This window comes from Otolemur garnettii, unplaced genomic scaffold, assembly GCF_000181295.1.
Source record: "Otolemur garnettii isolate 467f Iridium unplaced genomic scaffold, OtoGar3 scaffold00008, whole genome shotgun sequence".
Lineage (NCBI taxonomy): Eukaryota > Metazoa > Chordata > Mammalia > Primates > Galagidae > Otolemur > Otolemur garnettii.
Genome location: NW_003852403.1, coordinates 10578355 through 10601244, shown reverse-complemented (window position 1 = coordinate 10601244; position 22890 = coordinate 10578355). Strand labels below are relative to the sequence as shown.

The 22890-nt window shown below is 41.3% G+C and overlaps 1 protein-coding gene across 3 annotated transcripts in view; it reads left to right on the top strand.

Moving 5' to 3' along the window:
- KAT6B (lysine acetyltransferase 6B) overlaps positions 1–22890 on the top strand; it is a 184822-nt gene that overhangs the window by 152631 nt on the left and 9301 nt on the right. For all 3 annotated transcript variants that reach the window (XM_003783531.3, XM_003783529.3, XM_003783530.2), the window contains exons 12-14: positions 20011–20242; positions 20535–20694; positions 21296–21646. In XM_003783531.3, the coding sequence (XP_003783579.1) occupies positions 20011–20242; positions 20535–20694; positions 21296–21646 (743 nt within the window). The remainder of the gene's footprint in view (positions 1–20010; positions 20243–20534; positions 20695–21295; positions 21647–22890) is intronic.

The following is a 22890-nucleotide window of genomic DNA, read 5'->3' as shown; positions in this document are numbered from 1 at the left end:
TTATCTTTCAAAATTGTATACATAATATATTCTCAGTTTTATAGAAAATATATGTAAAGAAAAGAGGGAATACCTTTCTAGGTCATCTCTGGAATTGGAATTACAGATGATTTTTCAATTTGTACTTTTTGCTGTAACTAAAAAGAAAATGAACTTAAGCCAGAATCAGCAAAGGCCTGAGTTAAGGTAGTAATGATGAGGATGCCTGGAAACAAGGCAGGTATTTTTCTATTTGTTCTGCAACAGGTAAGAAATGCCTGGCACAGAACGGTGCTCTGTAGATAGAGCTTAATGAATTCACTGAGCTCAGAAAGATCATGAGCACAGCTTTTTTTTTCTTGTTGCCTTTGATATAAATCTGGACATCCACGTGCAGCTTTCTATGGAGCTCGAAGCTCAGTAGGGGATCTGCATTGGAGGGAGTGACTAGGAGTCACAGACCTGTGATGGAAGCTGAAACCACACACATAGGGGAGGACAACGAGGGGAAGTGTGTAGGGAAACAGGGCTGAGCAGTGTGCTTGGAGTTCACCATCTAAGGGGCTACTAGAGAATGAGGAGCTCATCAAGGAAATGGAAGAAAATCAGCAGAGAATGGTGTCAGGAAAAGCAAAAGGGATCAGATTTCTTTCTTTTCTTTTTTTTAACAATTAGCATTTCAGTGCAACAGTAACAGTAATCATAACCATGGCTGACATTTCTAGAGCACTTGCTGTGTGTCAGGCACTGTCACCTGAATTACACAGACTCAGTCCTTACAAAGACCCTATGAAATAGGTTACTGTGTAACCATCTCTCTTTGCGGGCACAGAGACTCTAAGGTCATCGCCCAGCCAGTATTTAGTGCTCCTGAGAAAAAAGTGTAAGAAGTATTCTTTGGAGGAGTGTTTTAAGTGGAATTAAAAGAAGTGGATTCAAAAAGCTCAGCTGTCGAGAGCTGGCAACACAAGAACCTGGTTGGTTTTATTTGTAAGCTATAGAGCCTGGAAGATTTGTAGTGTGTGTGTGTGTGTGTGTGTGTGTGTGTGTGTGTGTGTCGATAGAAGGAAGAGGGCTGAGGCTGCAGTGATGATGGAGAAAGAGGAGGTAAAAAGCAGTATCCAAATGGGTTATTACAAAATCAGAAAAGGCATTTCATGAAATTCAGCATTCTTCCTAATTTTAAATACTCAAACCTACTAAATAGGAGCATCATGATTCCAAATCTTCTGTTTACCGTTTCTTCTCTGTTTCTTGCCTTGCCTTACTCTCAGGGTCTGGGAGACATGTAACTAAAGCTGTAAAGAATAAATGACGATTGGGTCCAAAAGTCGACAAATGTCTATCTAAGTTTTTCGAGATAAACAAGTTTATCTTTAGTTACTAGTTTATTAAATATCAATAAATAGGTTTATTGGTTAAGTAAGATAGCACTTAACTCTACATTCAGGCATTTTAAAAATAAGTGTCTGTTTATTTGTAGAATAATCCTAAAAGCTTGTAGGTAGGCTCAATTCTTGGCTTGCTTTATTCAATATCAAACTGTTGCGCAGGGTGGTCCTTCATGGAACAAGACCGTGACCATGGGAAGTAACAGTAAGAGAATGTGTTCAGCATTCACTTCAGGAAATGCCCTTTGCTAGCATTGCCCATGATCCTGTGTGCTGAGGGTTTCACCTTGGCCTTTGTGAGGTCTGCAAGCTGTTAAAGAACTCAGTATTTAATTAGTCTGTATGGTGAGAAGATGGGTGTAAACAGTGCAGTTTTATTGTGTTTCTAGGTTATGAACTTGGTTCGTGTCTTAAGTGTGGTTTGCAGTGACCTTCCATTTCTTTCTTTTCATAAAAATTATATCCTACATACACACCCAGCCAGATTTAAGAAAAATAGGCAATAGTAAATGTTGAAGGAAAGAGTTTTTGGATACAATTTAGGATGCAGTTCCCGTCCCACCTGAGGATTAGCTGGTGTCATTCTCTACACCTCCTTCTTTCCCCTCTGGTCCTGGTGACAAAGCTGTCTTGCTTAGGTGCCACAACCACTTACATCCATGGCGACTTCCAGGCTTCTCTTTTCCTTCTTCTAATCATTTCCTACTAATAGGTCTTGGCTGGTTTCTTGAGGAAACACTTGAAGACAAAAGCATCTTCTGTCTGGTTTTCTACTCCCTGCTTCTCTGTCCTTCTAAATCCATAAAGCAGAATTAGAAGTAAAGCCATATATGCCATCTCTACCTAGAAGGGTATCTTGTTAGGAGGCTACTCATGTCTGCTGTCTCAAAGAGAAAAAAGTTCTTCCCTAGAGTCTCAGATGCTACCTACTAGCTTAAATATATGAGCATAATCCTATGCTTTTGCAGTACAGGAATACATTTCATAGTACTTTAGGTTGCCAGCTGTTAACTTCCAGTTTTAACAGTCTGCCTTCAGTTAGATGATTTTGTTTTAAAGAGCTTCCACTCTGCTAGGTGTGGTGGCTCACACCTTTAATCCTAGCACTCTGGGAGGCCCAGCCAGGCAGATTGCTTGAGCTCACAGGTTCGAGACCAGCCTGAGCTGGAGCAAGACCTCTTCTCTAAAAATCGCCAGGTGTTGTGTCAGGCGCCTGGGCTCCTAGCTACTTAGGAGTCTGAGGCAAGAGAAGCGCTTGAGCCCAAGAGTTTGAGGTTCCTGTGAGCTATGATGCCATAGCACTCTACCCAGGGCGACAGAATGAGAATTTGCCCCCCCCCCAAAAAAAAGCTTTCACTTACAAACTCCAAAACATTGTTATTTTATTTTATTTATTTATTTTTGAGGTAGAGTCTCACTTTGTTGCCCCTCAGTAGAGTGCTGTAGCATCACAGCTCAAACAACTTCAAATGCTTGGGCTCAAGTGATCCTATTGCCCCAACTTCCCGAGTAGCTGGGACTTATACGGGCACCCTCCACAACTACCAGCTAGTTTTTCTATTTTTAGTAGCGATGGGGTTTAAGCTCTTGCTCAGGCTGGTCTGAACACCCTTCTCACCCTCCCAGAGTACGAAGATTACAGATGTGAGCTACTGCGCCTGGCTCCAAAACATAATTTTAGTAAAACTTCAGAGTGCTTTTAAGAAAAGACTTACAGTGATTTCATCCGATCTGAAAATTGCTTTTTTGGAACTTTTTTTTTTTTTGAGACAAGGTGTCACAGCTCACAGCAGCCTCCCTCTTGGCAGCGATTCTCTTGCCTCAGCCTCCCAAGTAGCTGGGACTACAACACCCAGCTGTTTTTTTGTTGCATGTTTAGCAGACCCAAGCCAGGCTTGAACCAGCCAGCCTCTGTATACATGGCCAGTGCCCTACTCACTGAGCTATGGGCACCAAGCCTGAACAAATTTTTGATAGTGACTGGCCTATCTCCTCTGGAAAGTAGGACTTTCCACTTTGGGATTGATCTGGTTGGGTTGGGTTGTAGTAAGCCATTTTACCTGACTGTTAGTAAACCCTAAGGAACCAGGGCTGTGGAGGAGTCCCTAGCTCCTCTCTGGCAAGTTGAGCACAGTATCAGGGTGGGCTGATTCTCATCAGGAGCTGCACTGTGGCCCTGACAAGTCTTGGTAAGACACTGCTTCTCCACTGGGGGTGTCTGGGCATTTCTGCACTGTGTGCTCAACTTAGGGCAGCAATTCCCAGTAAGTAACCCAAGGGAGTTAGGCAGAGATACTGCTCCCTTCAGCACCAGGACGACCGGAACTCCACTTCCTATAACTTCACCTAAAGCAGCCTCCTCTGTTTACCCTAGACAGCCATACAAATTTGTCATACCCATGAGGGGTAGAGGTCACGTCTCACTCCCTTGGACATAAACTCTGTCTTGGATAGGACACAGGGTAAACAGTTCACTTGCCCCATTTATGGGCCCCACCAACCAAGCATCAGAGGTATGTTTTAGGGGCCCATGACAGCATCTCAGGAATGTGTATTATGACAGGGAACATGGACTCTTGGTGAGGAGTAAAACAAATCGAGTGAATGAACCTTAAGTTTGACAGCATTTACATATTAGTGCAATTTTTTTTATAGTTTTCTCTCTTTTTAAAAGTGGAACTGACCATTAAAAAAAATACTCTAGGTTAAGCAAGTGCAAAGTCACTTAGAAAGTTGCATAGGTCTTTTTTTATATAGTCATGTGTCACTGAACAATGGGGACGCTTCCCGAGAAATGTGTGAACGTCATAGAAGTAGTCACACAAACCTGTATGGTACATGCGGCATAGCCTGTTTCTCTTACACCACAAACCTGTATGTTACTGTAGTGGGTACTGTGGGCAGTCTTAACACAGTGGTGAGTATCTGTGCATCTAAACATGTGTAAACAGAAAAGAGATATAGGAACAAGAAAGCCTTGTAATCTGATGGGAGTGTGTGCTGTCATATATGTTGTCTGTCTTTGACCAAAACACCATTGTATGGTACGTGGTGTGTTTATTGTTGATTGCCCATGTCTGTCACCTAAAACCAACTTCAGGATAGTGTGGACTTTGTTTTCTGCTATAGTCTCACCTCCTAGAAGAACCTGGCACTTAGGTCCTTATAATTTGTTGAACAAATATTAAGTGAGTTACCATGGGAAGAACTTTCTTCATGTGCTTTCTCTTCTCGCGTGTGATTCTTAGGAAGAAGACTTTTATTTTATTAGAACATGATCAGTCAGCAGTGTTTACTTACTTCTGAATGATACCAAGTGTGCCCTGCTGCCCTTTGAGGTCTGGTATTTTTGTTGAAGTGCGGTTTCTATCTTAAGATCATTTAAGTTGCATCAGAAAGAAGATTGTTGATATCTACTCTGAACCGTGAGCAGAGAAAGGAGAGCTGGGACATAATTCACATTTTATACACAGCTGGCTGAGGAGACACTTATCTCTTTCTTCCTTTTTTCTTATCAGAAAATTCGTTTCTTGGTGCATTTACTTTGGGAGGAAAATTCAAACTTGAGTCATAAGAAGCTGTCAAAAAAATCTTCTCTCTTGGCTTAGCCTTTCCAGCAGCTACGCTCCCTGCATGAGTGCAGTCAAGGCAGTCATTAAAGAATAATAAGTTGGGCTTTTGAAATGGCATTCAAGTCCTTCATCGCCTTTTCTAAGATAAGGAGTCTCCCACCCACATGACACTTGTTGGAAAATAGTGGACCGGCAGCTGCCTCCCTGGGCTTTGGCTGGGTTTTGGAAGACATGTTTTGACCTGTGTAATCAAGTATGATGATGACATATATTTTAATAGGATTTTAGTCTGTAATATAATAAGGAAAATGGCTATTTTTCCTTATTTTCTCATTATATTATACTAAAAGTCTTTGCCATTACTATTTTATTACATTGGACTGGAGTACCATATATTTTAATATGCTAACGATAACGTCAAGGTTGAAAATTGAGCTCTCTGTGATTTATTCAGAGGTTGACTGTTACTGAATGCATTGAAATGAGTTGTGCATGAGACAGTGCAGCTAACGATTTATTTGTGTATCTTTTTTTAAGCTAAGCTTGTCATAAATAAGAGCAAATAAATAGCTCTTATAGAATAGTTTGTATTCATTGCTTCAATGAAAACATTGTAAATATGAAACATACGGTCTGCAGTCTCTCTCATTTTTTCTGAAAGCTACTGTTTTGCCTTACAGAGCTCAGAATTTTTTCAAGTTTTGGCATGCAGGTGGATTTTTTTTTTCCCCAAATCTTTTGTCTGTTTGGATTTCTAACATTGACTGGCACTTGTAGTGAGTCATTTTGAAACCCACTGCTGGACAGATTCCATTCAGATAATTAGGGTGAGAATAACCTGATCTTCTGCAGTGACTGCAACCTTAGCAACACCATCTAGAGGGCAGGGATTTGAGTTCCCTGCTGAACTCAATACCACGAGCAGGAGCACAGTGCCTAGAACATAGTGGGTGCACAAGAAAGGATTGCTGAGGGAATAAATGAATAAAGGAGTGCCTGAGTCTAGCTGTGTTCTTTGTATCAGTGTCACCACCTCCAGATGCACCCAGCTAGCTTCCAACAGAATTGGTGTTTGGACTCACATCTCCTCTCAGTGTTTGTTTTTTCCACTTATTTATCCCTTTGTCCCTGCCTTCAGTAAACATGCTTTACATAGACTGTGCCAGGGATGGCCTGGACATAAGGATGCTCGTCCACAGGGTCAGATACAGAGGATTCATTCCAGCCCTGTGAGCACACGGCTCTGGCACTGCAGAGGAGGAAATGCTTCCGACTCTCTTTTCCGTTCTCCCAGTCAAGATAAGTGCAAGGAGAGCATTTTTCCATCATTAAAACAAGATCAAAAAAGGTTTTACTCTATTTGGATAAAATCAGTGCTCTACCTGGTTTGGGCTTAAAGGGAACTCTTAACGCTTCCTTTGAAATGTATTTTCCAGCTCATAGTAGAGGCATCGTTTTTTGAGATAAAATATTCTAAAATGAAAAGTTTGCTAAACCCCCTTGTGATGGTATTTCTAAACAACACATGTATAACTTCACTTAGTTGTAAGGTAGTTTTCTTTTTGTTTGCGTGGTTGGTTGGCCTTCTTTTTTTTTAAAAAAAGTACTATTTGGGGTAAAACAAAAGGTTTTCCTTAACTTGTTCAGAATTGTGTTAGGAAAATACTAGTTAGGAATCTGATTTTTTTTTCTCCTCCATAGATTTGTGGTTAACATGTTTTTACTTTCATATTCATGCTGCATTTTCATGTTTACTGATATAAAAACCTCTGATTTGTGATTATTTATATTGAGTCTTGCTTTGGGTTAACATCCTAGAGGAACTCTTTTTTTCAACAAAACTGTTTTAGTGTTTCTAAAGTGTATAAAAATGGCTGAGTGGATTAAAAGCAGTTGTGCATGTAACCATTTGTTCATATTGAAAACAAGAAGCAGTGCAATGACATAGCAAAAGGTGTTTTAAAATGTATTGCTGAAATTATGAGAAAAAGTAATATAGGTGGACCTCATATACAGTAAATTTGCACATGTCCTCTTTGGAGCAAATCTAGTTATTTTAAATGAAGAAGAATTCTTTCTGTTAAAAAAAAGAAAGAAAGAAAAAGTTCTTCTCGTCATAGTGGACAGCAAGGAAGGAGAAGGAAAAATTAATAGGGTCCTATCAAAAGGACTGAGGAGTTAACTTGAAGAGGCTCTCACCAGACAATGAATGTAACAATAAAGATAACAGTTGCAGTTGATTAAAACATATCAAATGTTTAAATCCACAAGTTCATAATGATATCAAAAAAACAAGCCAATGGACAGCGCCTGTGGCTCAATGGGTAGGGTGCCGCCCCATCTACTGAGGGTGGTAGGTTCAAACTCGGCCCCACCAAACTCCCAACAGAAATAGCCAGGCATTGTGGTGGTGCCTGTAGTCCCAGATACTCTGGAGGCCGAGGCAAGAGAATTGCCTAGACCCAGGAGTTGGAGGTTGCTGTGAGCTATGACGCCACAGCACTCTACCAAGGGCAACAAAGTGAGACTATCTCTTAAAAAAAAAAACCAAGCCAATTAGAGGATGATAGAAACCAGATCATTATCTTGAAAATGGGCTAATAAAGCATTTATCCTGCCTTTCCTGTATTAAACTGTCCTGTTAGGCAAATGAAGGAAAAACATCTTTATATAAATACATTCCAATTAACAAATGAAATTAAAATGATAGAATTAAAATAGAACCATTTTTCAGTTCCTATTCCAGTGAAGTAATAGACCTAGACATTGAACACCTGCAAACATTGCAGAAAGGACAACCAGAAATTATTTACCTCCTGATCAAGATTTGTAGCCTTGTCAAAGGTTCCTACCCACATCTGATGAAGCCTCTAGAACTAGCCGCCATTTTGTAGGAAATATGGAGTAAAGGGAAACATACTGAATTGCCGTACAAGTATGTGATCAGCAAAACCCAACTGTGGAAATTCTATATATCCAATGGCCCCAGTTCATCCACAGATAAATTATAAGGGAGGGAAAGCAGTGGGGGGCGAATCCCGTGGACTAAAAGAATCTTGAAAGACATTGTCTTCAATGGGCAAGACTGTACTAGTACCTGGGATACTTGGGTGATAAAAGCATAAAGAAATGCAAGCAATTATTGGAAAAGTCGGAATAGTGCTTACTAATGAGGAAGTAAAGTGGGGGGGATTGGCTAGGACGTATGGAAACTTTTCTGGGATAGCTGGCAAACTTCAATTTCTTGATCTTGTGTGATAGTTACAAGGGCTGCCTTACAATAATCCATTAAGGCAGTGGTCCCCAACCATTTTGGCACCAGTAAGTGAGGCTTCATCTGTTTTTACAGCTGCTCCCAACCGCCCACCTCCTTAACAGGCCATAGCTGGTACTGGTCCTCAGCCTAGGGATTGAGGGCTACAGCATTAAAGTTTTGTTTTGTGCTGTTTCCTATATCTGTGTTTTATTTTTGTGTTTCATTTCTTAAAGAAAGTGATCATCTTACAATGAGAGCTCTGTGATATCTTAGAGCTTGGGATATTGAAACTCTTAAAACTGAGCTTTTTTTGATGTAGTGGTGACATATTAGTGATGTTTTAAAGAGAAATAGCTTTTCCCCTTTACTGCTTTACGATGAAAATGTGAGTATGCAAGTATTTGGTATATGAGCATCAGGTCTATGTCAGCCTTTGCAGAGCCATTTTTAGGTGAAGGAAATCTGCTGAAACTTGCTAGAATCGTATTCTCTGAGTGTCGACTCTGGTCCATAGAGAACAGCATTCCTGTATATTTTGCCTTCTTCCTTAAACTTAGAGAAACATAATTGAAGGGTTGTATGAATGCTGTTGAGCTGGAGGATTCAGCCAAGGAATGGCAGTGCAGAATAAGGGTGGAATGAAGAGAAAACATCTGACTGTGAGGCCAAAGAGAGAAAGAAGAGAACTTTCATGTTCATTTCCTATTTTTCCAATGTACTTTTTTTTTTCTTTTTAGGGAAAACCAATATAAGTAAGTATATACAGGAAATTTCCCTTCCCTCCTGCTAGAATGCTGAGCAGTTCTAAAATTGGGGACAAGTCTTTAGGCATCAGAAACAAATGTGAAAAGATGTTAAAAGATTTTAAACAGGGAAGAAAAAGGCTAGAAGATCTTAAAATGTCCTTAAATGAGGTTCTGCTGATTATTCATTGCAAAAACAGGCTTCCTTCTTCTTAAGGAGAGGACAGTTGTTTACAGATTAGAAGTCCTGCCCTGGGGTTTACCCAGTGTTGAAGCTTTTCTCCAGGATTTTTCCCTACCAAAGTGGAAGATGTGTCCAAAGACCCTGACGTTAAAAACTTGTAGACCGTAATGAATGCTTTTGGAAATAAAATGAATGATGCCCGCGAATTTGTTTTAAACAATATTTATTTTACCAAACAATTTAGATAAATCTTTCTTGAAGAGGAAATCACCAGATTTCATTAATAATCTGGAGCTTTTCAGAGGATTTACTTGGAAATACCTCCCTGCCATAAACTTTCTTTGACCTCATCACACATAATTAAATAGCTGTCGAAGGGTTAAAACCCAACTAAAAAGCAATTTTATATCTCAATCTCCATTCTCCTGCAAAATTATACAGGAAGTTTGTTTCAGTTCTCAAGCAGGGTAATTACAAGAGACAGTTATATAATTTACAGTTTCAATCTACTTGCCCATAATCACACACTTCCACCTAGTTGTATATATACCCCCATGAGTATCTGTGTTGTACTTTGATTTGTAAATGATGATTGCAGTGTGATTGATTCTTTGCAAAGTAGCATATTGAATTGATTTTTTAAAAATGAACTTTAGCTGTTAACATGGCTATTTGAGTTCCTGTTATTTACGTAGTTTGTGGTTCTTGCGTGCAGCAGTCGCATACCAGTTAACAAATTAAACTCCCGGAGCTTTTCTTCTCATTAAATTGGAAAATGCAACGTCTCTATACAAACTAACTAGAAAAATGCCTGGCTGCCTTAGCACAAATAGGCATTCAACTGTCTTAAACACTTCCAATCCTTTGAAAGAAGAATGGAGATTATTTGATTAATAATGACTATACAATAAAAGGGGCATTTGGAATCATGCCGGAATCTAGTGGGGATAATATAGTGTAGTTTGGTAAAGCTCTGCTAATAATAACGTATTGTTACTGAAGTCTCCACTCTAGCTGCGACTAGTAGTAGAGAGTCAAGCTAAACAGTGGACAGACGGGCTCATTCCAGGGACTTAAGAGTCATGGGTCACCTACTAATGGAAAGGGTAGAATTGGGTAGTAACTGATGTTTTTAATACTGCCAGTGATGATATTGCATATGGTTTTGTTTTTCTAATAACCAACCTCTACTGAAGCCAATTTGGATTTTAAGATTCCTGTAAAAGCTAGATTCCTACGTGACACCAAATCCACCGGCAAACCAGCCATTCACCAGGCTGGCCATCCCCTCCTACGCCAGCTCTTACTGACACCCAGGTGCTGCACACCTTCAGAATGGGCTCAGCAGTAAGCCTGGGGGGACACACCCGTTTATTGCCAGAGGCTTATTAACTCAAATCCAGTTTGAAAGCATTTGGGAGATACATAAAAATGAAGTGAAAAGAAAAGTAGCCCAGTGCAGTGGGATTGTCGTAGACCGAAGGACAACTAGAGATAGTGTCTCTGTCTTCCATGCCCAACAGCAGGTGATCAGTCAGATCAGGTGATGGGCCGGGCTTTGATTTTAGAAAGTTATTTCAAAGACTGACAGATTTCCCTTTCAAAACGCACTTTGTTTGAAAACAAAGAAAAATTGTAAAGAGATTTGTATTCCCACTTCTTCCTTTCTTCAGTCTTGCTGTATATTTATTTGTGTTTGTTATGTGAAAGCTCATCATCCGGAATTAGAATTACAACATACTTTGTCCTATTTTTAAAAATTACAGCTGGTACGTACACACATACACACACACACACACACACACACACACACAGTATTTTGGGAGGCTGTGGGAGAGCAAATGGAAAGGCAGGTTGCTCTTCTGACCATCCTGTCTCCCAAGTCTGAAATCAGTGGTAGTGTCCGTGATGGTGTAAATGTGCTTCCCCTACCCCAGTGGCCATCATTCTGTGGGTTAGCATTAAACCCAGTTACTAGATATTAGAATGAACTATCTCAGCTGCTTTAGTAGAACCTCAGACCTATAAAAGTGGGTGAAAGAGGGCCAGGCAAGGTGACTCATGCCTATAATCCCAGCACTCTGGGAGTCGAGACGGGTGGATTGCCTAAGCTCACAGGTTTGAGACCAGCCAGAGCAAGAGCAAGACCCTATCTCTAAAAAATAGCCAGGCATTGTGGCGGGTGCCTTTGATCCCAGCTACTGGGAGGCTGAGGCAAGAGAATCATGTAAGCCCAAGAGTTTGAGGTTGCTGTGAGCTCCATGCAACACCAAGGCATTCTACTGAGGGCAACGTAGTGAGATTCTGTCTCAGAAAAAAAAAAGGTAGGCATTGTGGCAGGCACCGGTAGTCCCAGCTACTTGGGAGGCTGAGACAAGAGAATCGTTTGAGCCCAAGAGTTTGAGGCTGCTGTGAGCTGTGATACTATGGTACTCTACCGAGGGCAACAAATGAGACTCTGTCTCCAAAAAAAAAAAAAATAGGTGAAAGAAATCTCAGGTTTTCCTTTCAGTAGTTTATTTTAGGAAGTATTCAATTGCAGTGTTTTAGCAACAGGAGAATGGTCTTATAGGAAAGCATTTTCAGTACATGCAGTCATTTGTTTAGAGCAGATGCTTAATTTGATGTGCATACATGTTTAATAGAGAGTTTGAAATCTTAAAAATTTTCAATGGTAAATTCTTACTACCTGGATTTTGTAACATAGGTGTGAAAGTTTTATCCAACTTTCAACTCAGGGAAGCAAGCGCAAGAGGCAGATACTTAAGTGGCTTTTTGCAGGTGTAAACTGAAGAATTAAATTATTTACCAAAATAGTTTTTCAAGATTGAATCTCGAGTGTGGACTTTTGCCTATTTATAAAGGAGGAAATCATTTTAAAATGCCAAATTACTTCATCTTAGAAATTTTTCAAATAAATTTGTTTTTCTTCAAACATTTCAGAATTTAATAGTGATTTGAACTGTGGAAAATTTAAAAAGGTCAAAGAGGAAGGCCTTATTCTGAGTATCTTTCCAATTTCTGTTGTCAAAGGCCACTTTAGCATTACCTACCTGAAAACACCTCTGAAAGACTAATCAGAGTTTATTTAGATTTGTGATAGGTGATGGACTTCATGAACAGTTAAATATAGTGAAGGAAACACATTTTTTAAAATTCTTGCCTTCTCCGAACAATTTTACTTTGGGCTTAAGGGATATTGCCAGAATATAATAGCTCTCATTCTATGATCTGATCATTTGTGTGCGTGTATGTCCTCAATTGAATGTTTAACTGGATGAAACCTCTGTGAAGTATATTGCAGAATTCTTTTTCAAGTGGCCATCTTCCTCCCTAGCTTCAACTCATAGTGTGTCCATTCCTCCAATATCAACCTTCTCCTTGGATCTCTCATTAGGCACCATTGTCCTTTGGGATGGCAAAAATGGAGAAGTGGGAATGGTGCTGCACCCCATTTCATATTTTGGCCCAAGTTCAGTCCCTGAGGCCCTTACCTTAGTGTAACCCGTAATACATCTGAAATCAGACTGGCCTGAGATAGGCAAGAGCTGAGGTTGGGTGGGACGCAGACATCTGCAATATTTTAAAGCTCCCAAGAGATTGTAATGTGCAGCCCGGGTTGAGAACTAGAGCATGGAAAAGAGAGCAATGAGGAGAGGCAGTCTCACCAAATTCCATTATATATGTTAAAAATACCACTGACTCATCTGTGATCATCTCGCAGGGCTTCTTTGTCTCTGGCCCTCATCCTGCCTTCATGCAGCGGGTACCACCCCCTCAACTCGGGGCTCCTTCACAGATGTTCACATTCCTCCAAACGGGAGGCAAGGGGTGGGAGTCCCCTCCCTGCAGCCTGATGCCCTACTTGTGAGTTCATTTCCCATCTAAGTGCCTACCTTTCCCTTGAGTCACTGACACACAGAATGATCGCCCCCTTCAGGGAGTCCATACTCCCACAGAACCATGGAAACCATCTGGTCAGTCTTGGCATGGTCTATAAGCTCATACACACACCACACAGCACCGGGGGAGCCATGCCCCTACGATATACACCTTCCACTAGGAGGAGTTGAAGGAGGACCGTTCTCTGGACTCGGCTTAGGGGCTGGGGGAAATTCATTTAAGAAAGACCAGTGGCCCCCTGGTATAATTGAAGAGCTCAGCACTGGAGTCATCTAGGAGGCTGTGGGGTCTTTCAGAAGAGAGATCTAAAAGAGAGGCTCAGAAAATCAGACTAGTATGTGACCCAGGGTCACGTACTCACACACCACTTCTTCCCTGAAGACCTGCTGTCTCCACTCACTGGCTTAGGCCATTCTCCCAGAGACACATTTGAGCCTTCTAGATCTGTCCTGGGATTGTCCCTGGATTCTGCTGCAGCCTGGAGCAGTCATTGTTTTGTGGCTTAGTGGGCTTGCTATTTCTTAAGGGTAGAGGGTAGAGTCTTTGAAGTTAAAGACTTAAGAACCAGTGGGAATTTGGGGACACAGAACTGTGCTCACTGGGAATTTTCAGTCGCCAGTGTTTTGAGTCCATTCCTGAAGCAGAGTTTTTTTCATAGCGTCTTTCTTTAATTAAATTTATATTTGGGTGGTTAGCTGTAGTGGGGGAGGAAGGGAGATGGGATAGAGGGGGAGGACTTCTGTGAGTCAATGGAATGGCTTTCAGGTGCCTCAGGCAAAGTAGAAAAAGAGATTTAGCTGTTCTCCATCTGACTCTGTAGAGCAGTCTGGCTCCTTCCTTCTGTCCAAATTTTATGTCTTTTTCCTACATTAAGGATGTTTAGTCACCCAAATGATCACCTCGAGATTTAAGTGTTGAATAATAATAATAGCTAACACTTATACTAGGTTACTCTAATATGCCAAGCGCTGTTCCACATGCTTCAGATTAATTATTACAACAACCATAAGAGGTAGATAGGATTATTATTTGCATTTTATGGATGAGGGATCTGAAGCACAGAGAGTTAAAGAAATTGCCTTAGGTCACACAGCTGGCACATGGATTCCATTCCAGGCAGTCTGGCTCCAGAGCCCATGCTCTTAACCAATCTGTAGTGCCTCTTTTGATCTGTCATACTGTATTCAATATATGACATTGTTTTAAAATACCTGTGGGCTCTACATCCAACTTTTAAAAATTCTTCACTTTTATTTAATGCACGTGGTCTCAAAGTATGGTCCAGTGAGTCCACAAAGTCATAACTGTTTTCAAAGTAATACTAAGATACTATTTTTCCTTTTTACTTTCATTCTCTCATGAGCATAGTTTTCCAGAGATGTCACAACACATTGAATACCAAAGCAGATGTAAAAATCTAGCTGCCTTCTCTTAAGCCTGAAGGTGAACAGATTTGCAAACATGTAAGACAATGCCACGCTTCTGGTTTGTTTATGTTTTAGAAAATGTAAGGGGGGATTTCTTATGTTAAATAAGAAATTATTTAACATATAATGGGCTTATTGTTATTTTAAAATGACAAATTGCTCAGTAAAAGGCTCGGTAAGGCCTTATAAACAAATGCTCTTCAGGTCCTGAGACCAAAATGTTTGAGAACCACCAATTTAATGTACTTGTATAAACTACTGCCAGGTCAAGTGTGCTGCTATTGTGGTATAGGAAGTTGTTAAAAATGCAGAATCTAAGGCCCCACTCCAGATGTACAGAATCAGAATCCTTGGTGTTAGCAAGAGGGGGTTTGTTTGCACAATGAAAGTGGAGAGCCACAGGCAATTTAGCAAGTCAGTGACCTCTAGCTAAATTTCAGTCTGATCGGAAGCTGGTTGACATCTCACCTATTTGAGATTCTTCCGTTCTGCTGTCTTCTCAGTGGCTCTTCCTACTTCACAAAGAGGTTTTCACATCCTCAGCAAAGCAGCAACCCCAGAGCAGGATTCATAGCAGTGGTTCACAACCCTCTGTAGGAGTCATGTGGGGGGTTGAGGGGAGCTTGTTAAAGCACAGTTGCTGGGCTCTGCCCCCAAAGGGTCTGACTCAGGGAGTCAGTTCCAAGGTGGTATTGATCCTGCAGGTGTGGGAACCGCACTGTGGGATCTGGCCAGGCAATATTTATTCAATCGTTGTACAATTATGTCAAGCCCATGGAACTTATGGGAGAGATGTCTTAAACTTCCATAGTTTCAAAACCAATATCGGAAAAATAAAAAAAAAATTTTCATTTTTGCTAGGAAGATATCTGTACCTTTTAATAAATGGAAAGCAGTAAGATATCAGGGAGGTCACAGGTCATGCGGGACACTGATGTTCTCTCTGAATGGTGTGCGAGCTAAGGCTCAGCTTCTTCTGCACTAATTGCAAAATCACCACAAAAGGTTACCTAAGTAGCATGTCAAGTTCATTTATCACTATTTAAACTGATAACATGCCATTCATCCACTTGGTCTGGGTGCTCCCCCCATCCCCCACCCCCACAGAAACCAGTAACAGATGAGCGTAGACCAGTGGATTGCCATCTCCAAGCACGAGGTAACATGGTTAGAGTCATCAGATTTCCTCTGCTCAAAAGCTGCCATAAATCCCTGGCCTGGTGTCTGTTCCCAGGCTTGCAAACCCAGTGCTGTCAACGGATACGGACCTTTCAGCAGGATTTGCTGAGCTAAACAGGTGTCTGATGAAAAGCGTGTAATCCTCCAAGATTATCATCCCCTAAAAGCAGCCGGTGACCCCGAACTCACATAATCCAGACAGATGGGAGTTGGGAGTGAGTAGCTTGCCAAAGTTTACACTTTTGTATTGAGGAGATTCGTATGTTTTGGTCCCAGGTGGTAGGAGACGGAGGTGTACAAGGGTGAGGTGGCCGCCCGTGTCAGGATGTCCTTATCCACATCTGTACCCTTGCCTTAGCACATGATTCCACTTCTGGTGCATCTGTTCTCTTGAATACTACTAGTTTAAAAGGAAAGAATTTTCATATTAAATGAGGGTTAACCTTGCAGTTATTATGCTGGGAGTTAAATCTAATTTGGGAATTTGGGTCTCCAAAAACAAATCTTGACCTTGTCTGAATAGTTCCTTATCCTAATGGATCTTTCTACATGAAGGCAAATCTCTATGACTTTTTTCCCTCCCCTTGAGAGGGAGTTAACCATTTCAAACTCCGGGGAATCTGGGATAGTTAACACGAGAATTGATTCTCTTACTACAAGTAGGTCATCTTTAACAGAGATGAGGTACACTTGGGCTCCGTGCAGTACAGCTTAGAAATGCTTACTTTCATAGACATCATGTTCTTCCTTTTCCTTTAAGCATAGACCTTGATAATCTTCGGAATTAAGTCTGTGGCCCACACACTGAAACTCCAACCTCACCTTCCCCAGCTTTTGCTAGGATCAAGATAGTTGATGTGGGTAAGGGGTTTATGGGCCACTCAGTTTTCAATTATAAGGCTCCCACTCACAGTATGTGCTGTTTGCCAGCACCTGGCTCACAGACAAGTTCAAGGGAATAATTTCACCAGCAATTAATTATACTGCAGTGACTGGGATTTGTCCTCCAAACATCACTTTGTTTTCCATCTGAAGCAGCCAGGTTTCCCCAGGGATAGTAGAGATTTTTTTTCTGGTTGAAAGTATCCTGAGTTAAGGAGAAGTGTTAGAGCATCGTGGGAATCTATTCACCAGGGGTGTATTGTACTTGTTTCAGATGCTTCAGGATAATACACCGGCTTCCAAGATAAGTGCTTTTTATTTCCCTGCATCTTAGATCAATTATTTGGCATCTTTTTGGTAAGTTAAATTTAAGAGCTGTAACTTAACCCACCACATCTCTATGATTACTTGCTAAGTGAAATGTTCTTACCAAAAATTATTCTTTCAATGGGGTGTACCATAATTATTCTTTGAAGAGCCTGGAAAAAGTAGGAAGAAACAAAACATCCCATGTTATGGAGGTCAGAGTAGTAAAGTGCTACTGGCTGCAGCTTCTTTGAGGGGACGTGCCCACAGCAGGTAAAATTTGAACTTGTCCTCCATCAGCCTCATGCACAAAGGGAGTAGATGGGAAAAACACTTCTAAGCTGTGCAGTGTAACGTTTTACAAGTGATGTCACTTAACTAGTAAGGACTCAGACATTTATCCCTGCTCATTTTAGTTGTTCTTACGTGTTCTATTTAGGCCCCAAACTTCCTCCTTCAGGAGCAGACTTTGTGGACTTAGAAATGGGTCTTGGCATGTCAGTTCCTTCCACTAGTTGTAAGTTCCTTCTTTATCTTAATGGATCTGTCTACATGAAGGCAACTCTCTGGAGAGGAGAAGGAAACACTCCCTGCAGGCAATGCAGTGGTCCCTTCAGACCGTGGCCTTGTGTGGTCTGCACTGTTGGTGCCTGCCATACCTGAAAACCCACCTGCTGTGTTCTGTTTGGTGTGTCTTACATGGATTTAAGTAATTAAGTAATTTAAGTAATTAAGACATGTAGAGAGATCATGTAGAAAGCTTGGGTGTGCCTTTGTTCCCGGCTAGCACCCAGGAAAATACCACCTCTGGGCAGGTATTGCAACATCCTTGCTTCCATTGGCCTGTCCTAACACAGTATAATTGCATTTGCTGGGAAAGACCAGGGGCTCAGTGTATAGCCATGCTCATCAGGGCTGTCACCCTGCTGCCACCTCCCCTGTCCTCAGGCCTCAGGACTATTCCATGGCAGTATCAGTCATAGACTACAGTGTATGTCCAAGGGCATGTCCTAGGTGACAGCCACTTACAGTGGTAGGAGTAGCAGGTCGCAAAAGGTATGTGCCTAAGTGCTCCCCACAAACCACGAGTTGCTTGCTAGTTTGAGTGGCCCACCCATTTAGGCTCAGGACCTGATTTGGTGTGTCTGTACTGCTTCAGGGTGTGAAAACATGAACAGCTGTGTAAAGTGTGTTTAGGGGATTCTGGCTGCTTCCTTTTTCCATACTAGGGATTGTGGGAAGGGAAGACAGAACAAAAATAAAACATGCTTCCTGGGTAAGGTGGCCCACCATAATTGGGGACGGGAGGTAGACAAGACACATACCACCCTCTGAACACTTTTATTATACAGAAATCTTTCTGCTACACCAAAAGTGGGGGATCTGTCTCCAACAGTGGGCTTCGAATAAGTACCAGTGAGGGCCTAGGGACCTTACTGCAGGGGACTTTTAATTGTGGGATCTCATGGACAAAAGGGAATAGTTCCATATCTGTGGCTCTGTGGCTCTCTGCCCCCCAGGAGTATAGAGCTGGGACCCCCAGCTGACTGAGTACATTTCTCAGCATGTGCCAAGCACTTAGGAGGCAGGTGACAGATGTGCCAATTATCTGTATTCTGAGGTTTGGGCTTGCTTCATCCTCTAGCAAGAGAGAGAGCTCTTGTCTACGTTGACAGGACACAATATGGGCTGGCTTTGGCACAGTGGCCATCGATGTTAGCATTCCTGACACACTGCTATTGAAAACCTCATTCTGCAACCGAATTACATGTCGACAGTGATTTGACTGTAAAATGTTGTGTGCTTGCTTGCATTCAGTCAAATACTTTATACTTAAACACGAGTTAAAGAGACAAATAAGTCAAAAGACTTCAGCAAAACCTAAAGTTAAATTTATGCTTATTCTTTATAATGGCATTCAGATTAAAGCCATCAAAATGCAAAATGCTGTGATTATACCCCTCTAGGGTTCAGGTTGGATTTCTTATTCTGTATTTCTTTCTACATTACTCTATTTGCGGTGATTTTGAAAGCAGGAAAATGCATCCAAGGCATTGATTTCTTCTTTAACCAAAAAACTAAAATTGAGAGAATTCTTGAGAATGCAGCCATTTTGGAAATGTAGATAAAGAAGAAAAATGCTGAAGATTTGGGTGGCTTACAGAGCAGCATGGTTTTGTAATTGCTGCCACCTACTGTATGTGGTTGATGTTTGTTTAAATTTAGGAAGTGCGTGAAGGTGAGGCTGTTGAGATAGATAATTAGAGCAAGGTAGACATCATTAGTTTATAGCATTTCTTCTCTACCCCGTAAGTGGCTCTTAATTACCAAGACAGCCGCCAGCTTTCATTCATTACCTTCAAGTGGATTTAAAGGATTTTTTTTTTTATTTTAAAATTCCTTTGCCAAGGAACCTTCCCAGTAATGCTGTAAAATGGATTCAAAAGTTTGACATGCGAGAGGATTTTTCCAAGTGTACACTTAGAAAAATAGGTTGTTTTAAGGAGTTTTGTTTTAAATTTTAGGAGCAACATTCTAGGGTTGGATTACAAATTAATTTCCATGAAAGAGGTGAAAATAGAGCGACTGGAACTGATGTGAGTTGTAGCAGTTGACTTGAAAGACACTCCTTTATTAGTCCTAAAACAAAGCTTCAGATCAACCCGCTAGTTAAATGTAACAAGCAATATAGACTCTAAGTCAACAGAGGCCCTTCTCTTTTATTAAGACCCAGCTGTCAAAGGGTCATTAGGTCCTTCCTGTGGAAAACAACTTGCCCATTAATGTTTGGGGTGGTCCTTGACAGGATTTCTGAGTAAATGCCTGACATTTCGTTTTTGAAAGAAACTGAACGCTGGTGGGAGAGCTGGATGTTGAGACTTACCAGAAGTAATGTCTTCAGCCGGAGCTTTTAGTTTTTGTTAACTATGACATGTTGTACGTTTGAAATGCTGCCGCTGGCTGCGTGAATTGACTTACTGTGTCACCGTAAAAGATTCAGAAGCATAAACTTCATGGGGATCAAATCGCTGTAACGGGGAGGAAGGCTACACTCGGTAAAATGAGTGCTCTTTTCTGGTGTGATGATTTTACCTTGTTGCTACCCATATTATTTTATTTCTAGTGGCTCCTGGTCCAAGTTCTGGGAACACCACAGTGAGGTGGACTTTTGCTTTTTTCTGCCTTAGGCTATTTGCTTTCTAGAAGAGAAGGCCAAGCAGGGTCTCCTGAAAAGCCACTCTCTGATCTGGGCCGCCTCTCCTACCTGGCCTACTGGAAGAGTGTCATCTTAGAATATCTCTACCACCACCACGAGCGGCACATCAGCATCAAGGCGATTAGCAGAGCTACAGGCATGTGCCCACACGACATTGCCACCACTCTGCAGCACCTCCACATGATCGACAAGAGAGATGGCAGGTGAGCACCAGGATCTGAGGCTGCCTCTCAAGGGTCCCATACCAGAAGGGGACTCTGGAGGTCTGGTGCCATTCATTCTAGTTAAAGATAAGAGTTTCTCTAACAGCATTATTAAAACCTTTCTCCTTATAAGAAAACATGAAATGACAATTTAGGGGGTTATATTTCAACTTGATGTGCTTTCTGATTTTCCCTAACCCAGATACTGTTAGGACTAGCGTACATCAGTGTGTGAAGGTGAAATGAAATGTGAGCTTTTGATTGCACTTTATTCTGCCTTATCACACTCCAGATTTGTCATCATTAGAAGGGAAAAGTTGATATTGGGCCACATGGAAAAACTGAAAACCTGTTCCCGAGCCAATGAACTTGATCCAGAGAGTCTAAGGTGGACCCCAATTTTAATTTCTAATGCTGCAGTTTCTGAAGAAGAGCGAGAAGCTGAGAAAGAGGTAATGATTGTCTTTATCAGTCTAACTTGTGTAACTTCAATCCTGTAGCATTCTTAAGCTAAGAAAGTCATTAACATCATTGTCAAAGGCTGGTTATGTAGAGATAGCTAGTGAAATGATATGGCACTAATTTATTCTAACTGAGGATGCATGATAAGACATGATAATTTTATTGAATTGAGTATGAAAAATGAAACATTTATCATTGATCATAAGGCAGCATTTTTCACTACTGAGAGCATGTAATCAGATCAGATTTGATGCTGAGCTCCAAGGCTGCAATGTCAATCGATTCTTTGTGTTTATGAACTTGCTTAAAGTGCTCCATGCCAGTGAGCATGTAATGTAGTGATAAAGGACTCAAATCAATTCGCTGCATCATTAATACTGCTAAATATCCCATGAAACCCAATCTTCTTTGATTTGTTAGCCTAACTGATGCAAAAGGGTCCTGAGATGATGCAGCTGGAGTTTGCGTGGCTGGCTGACTGTCCCGATCAGAACCAAGTTAGAGGCTCTTTGCCATTGATCTGTAGAGGCTCTGGCTGTGTAACTGCCCTCTCACTGGCTGCCATTTTTACCCCCCGCCCTCACCCCTTAGGCTGAGCGGCTAATGGAACAAGCAAGCTGCTGGGAGAAAGAGGAGCAAGAAATCCTGTCATCTAGAGCTAACAGTAGGCAATCACCTGCAAAAGTACAATCGAAAAATAAATATTTACATTCCCCGGAGAGCCGGACAGTGGCAGGGGAGCGAGGGCAGCTGATGGAGCTGTCTAAAGAGAGTAGTGATGAAGAGGAAGAGGAAGAGGATGATGAAGAAGAGGAGGAGGATGAAGAAGAGGAGGAGGAGGAGGACGAGGAGGAAGAAGAAGAGGAAGAGGAAGAAGAAGAAAATATTCAGAGCTCTCCCCCACGATTGACTAAACCACAGTCAGTTGCCATAAAGAGAAAGGTATGTGTCTGTTTAGATTTTCAGTCTGTGAGTCACTTTCAATCAAATCTTAATTGTCATTGCAAACATTCTATTAGTATCTGTTTCACTCTCTGTTCTTTAGATGTAGTTTATGTGTACTCAGTCTCACTGATCATATATCATAACCGTTTATCTTACTGTCATGATTGTGTTTACTTTTTGAGGTTTGTTAGTGCTATGACAGGAAACCAGGGATAAGCCAGCTTCCCAGTCTAGTAGTCACTGCCACCTGCTGGTCTGCAGGAGTAGAGTAAGTCGGGTTATAGGAACAGAAAGGGGCCCAAGAGAGCATTTAAAGCACCCTTCAAGTCCTAGAGAGGCCAGGAGACTGATCCAAGGTCACCTGACTCATTACAGACTGCACCAGAGCCACATGAGCACTTAAGACTCCAAGCCCACTGCTGCTGACGCTGTTTCTTTGTCTTGTTCTTGGCATAGAATGGCTAGAAGGTATTTAAGACCTTGATTTTAGTGGTGATAGTTTGCATTTGTGGCCAACTACCCACAGCTTAGTACTGTGGTGGTTCTTGTAGCTCCACTTATCAGAAAGAGAAGAATTGATTTTTTTCTTTAGGTAATTGCTCACCCAGATATGATCTCTTTGTCCTCAGTATCTTTCTGAGATAGAGAGAAGGGCTAAATATTGTATAGACAAGACCAATAGAGAGAACACGGTACAAGTTAAGGCTCTGCCCCCAAGGACATCCGCCATGGTGTCTGTCAGGGCACGTGCTGTTCTCACTCCAGCTCAGGGGGCTCCTTTAAGCGCGGCAGTAGTGGAAGGTGTCGGTGGGGAGACAGAAGGAAGGAGCATTCCATAAAGTGGACTTTTGGCTTATGAATAATCTTTTAATTTCTTACAAGGAGAATCTATTCATGTGTTATATATAAATCACAACAGAAACTTGTTCTAAAAACCTCAAAAACAAGAATCATCCAAGGCACGATGTGGACTACTGCCATTTAATGGACTAGACTTAAAGAAAACCAATTCTCTATATTGGCTACACTTATGTTTAAGAAAATTCAAATGGATTAGAGCAGGCAGGCAGATTAGAGGAATTAATAACCATAAGTGTTAAATTATAGAATATGATTAAGAAGTTTATCTGTGTTTCTTCAGTGAACATTCAGAGTATTAAACACTCAGTGTTAAAAAGACACAATAATTCTTGGATACAGTTTACCTGAAGGTTGGCTTTTTTTTTTTTTTTTTTTTTTTT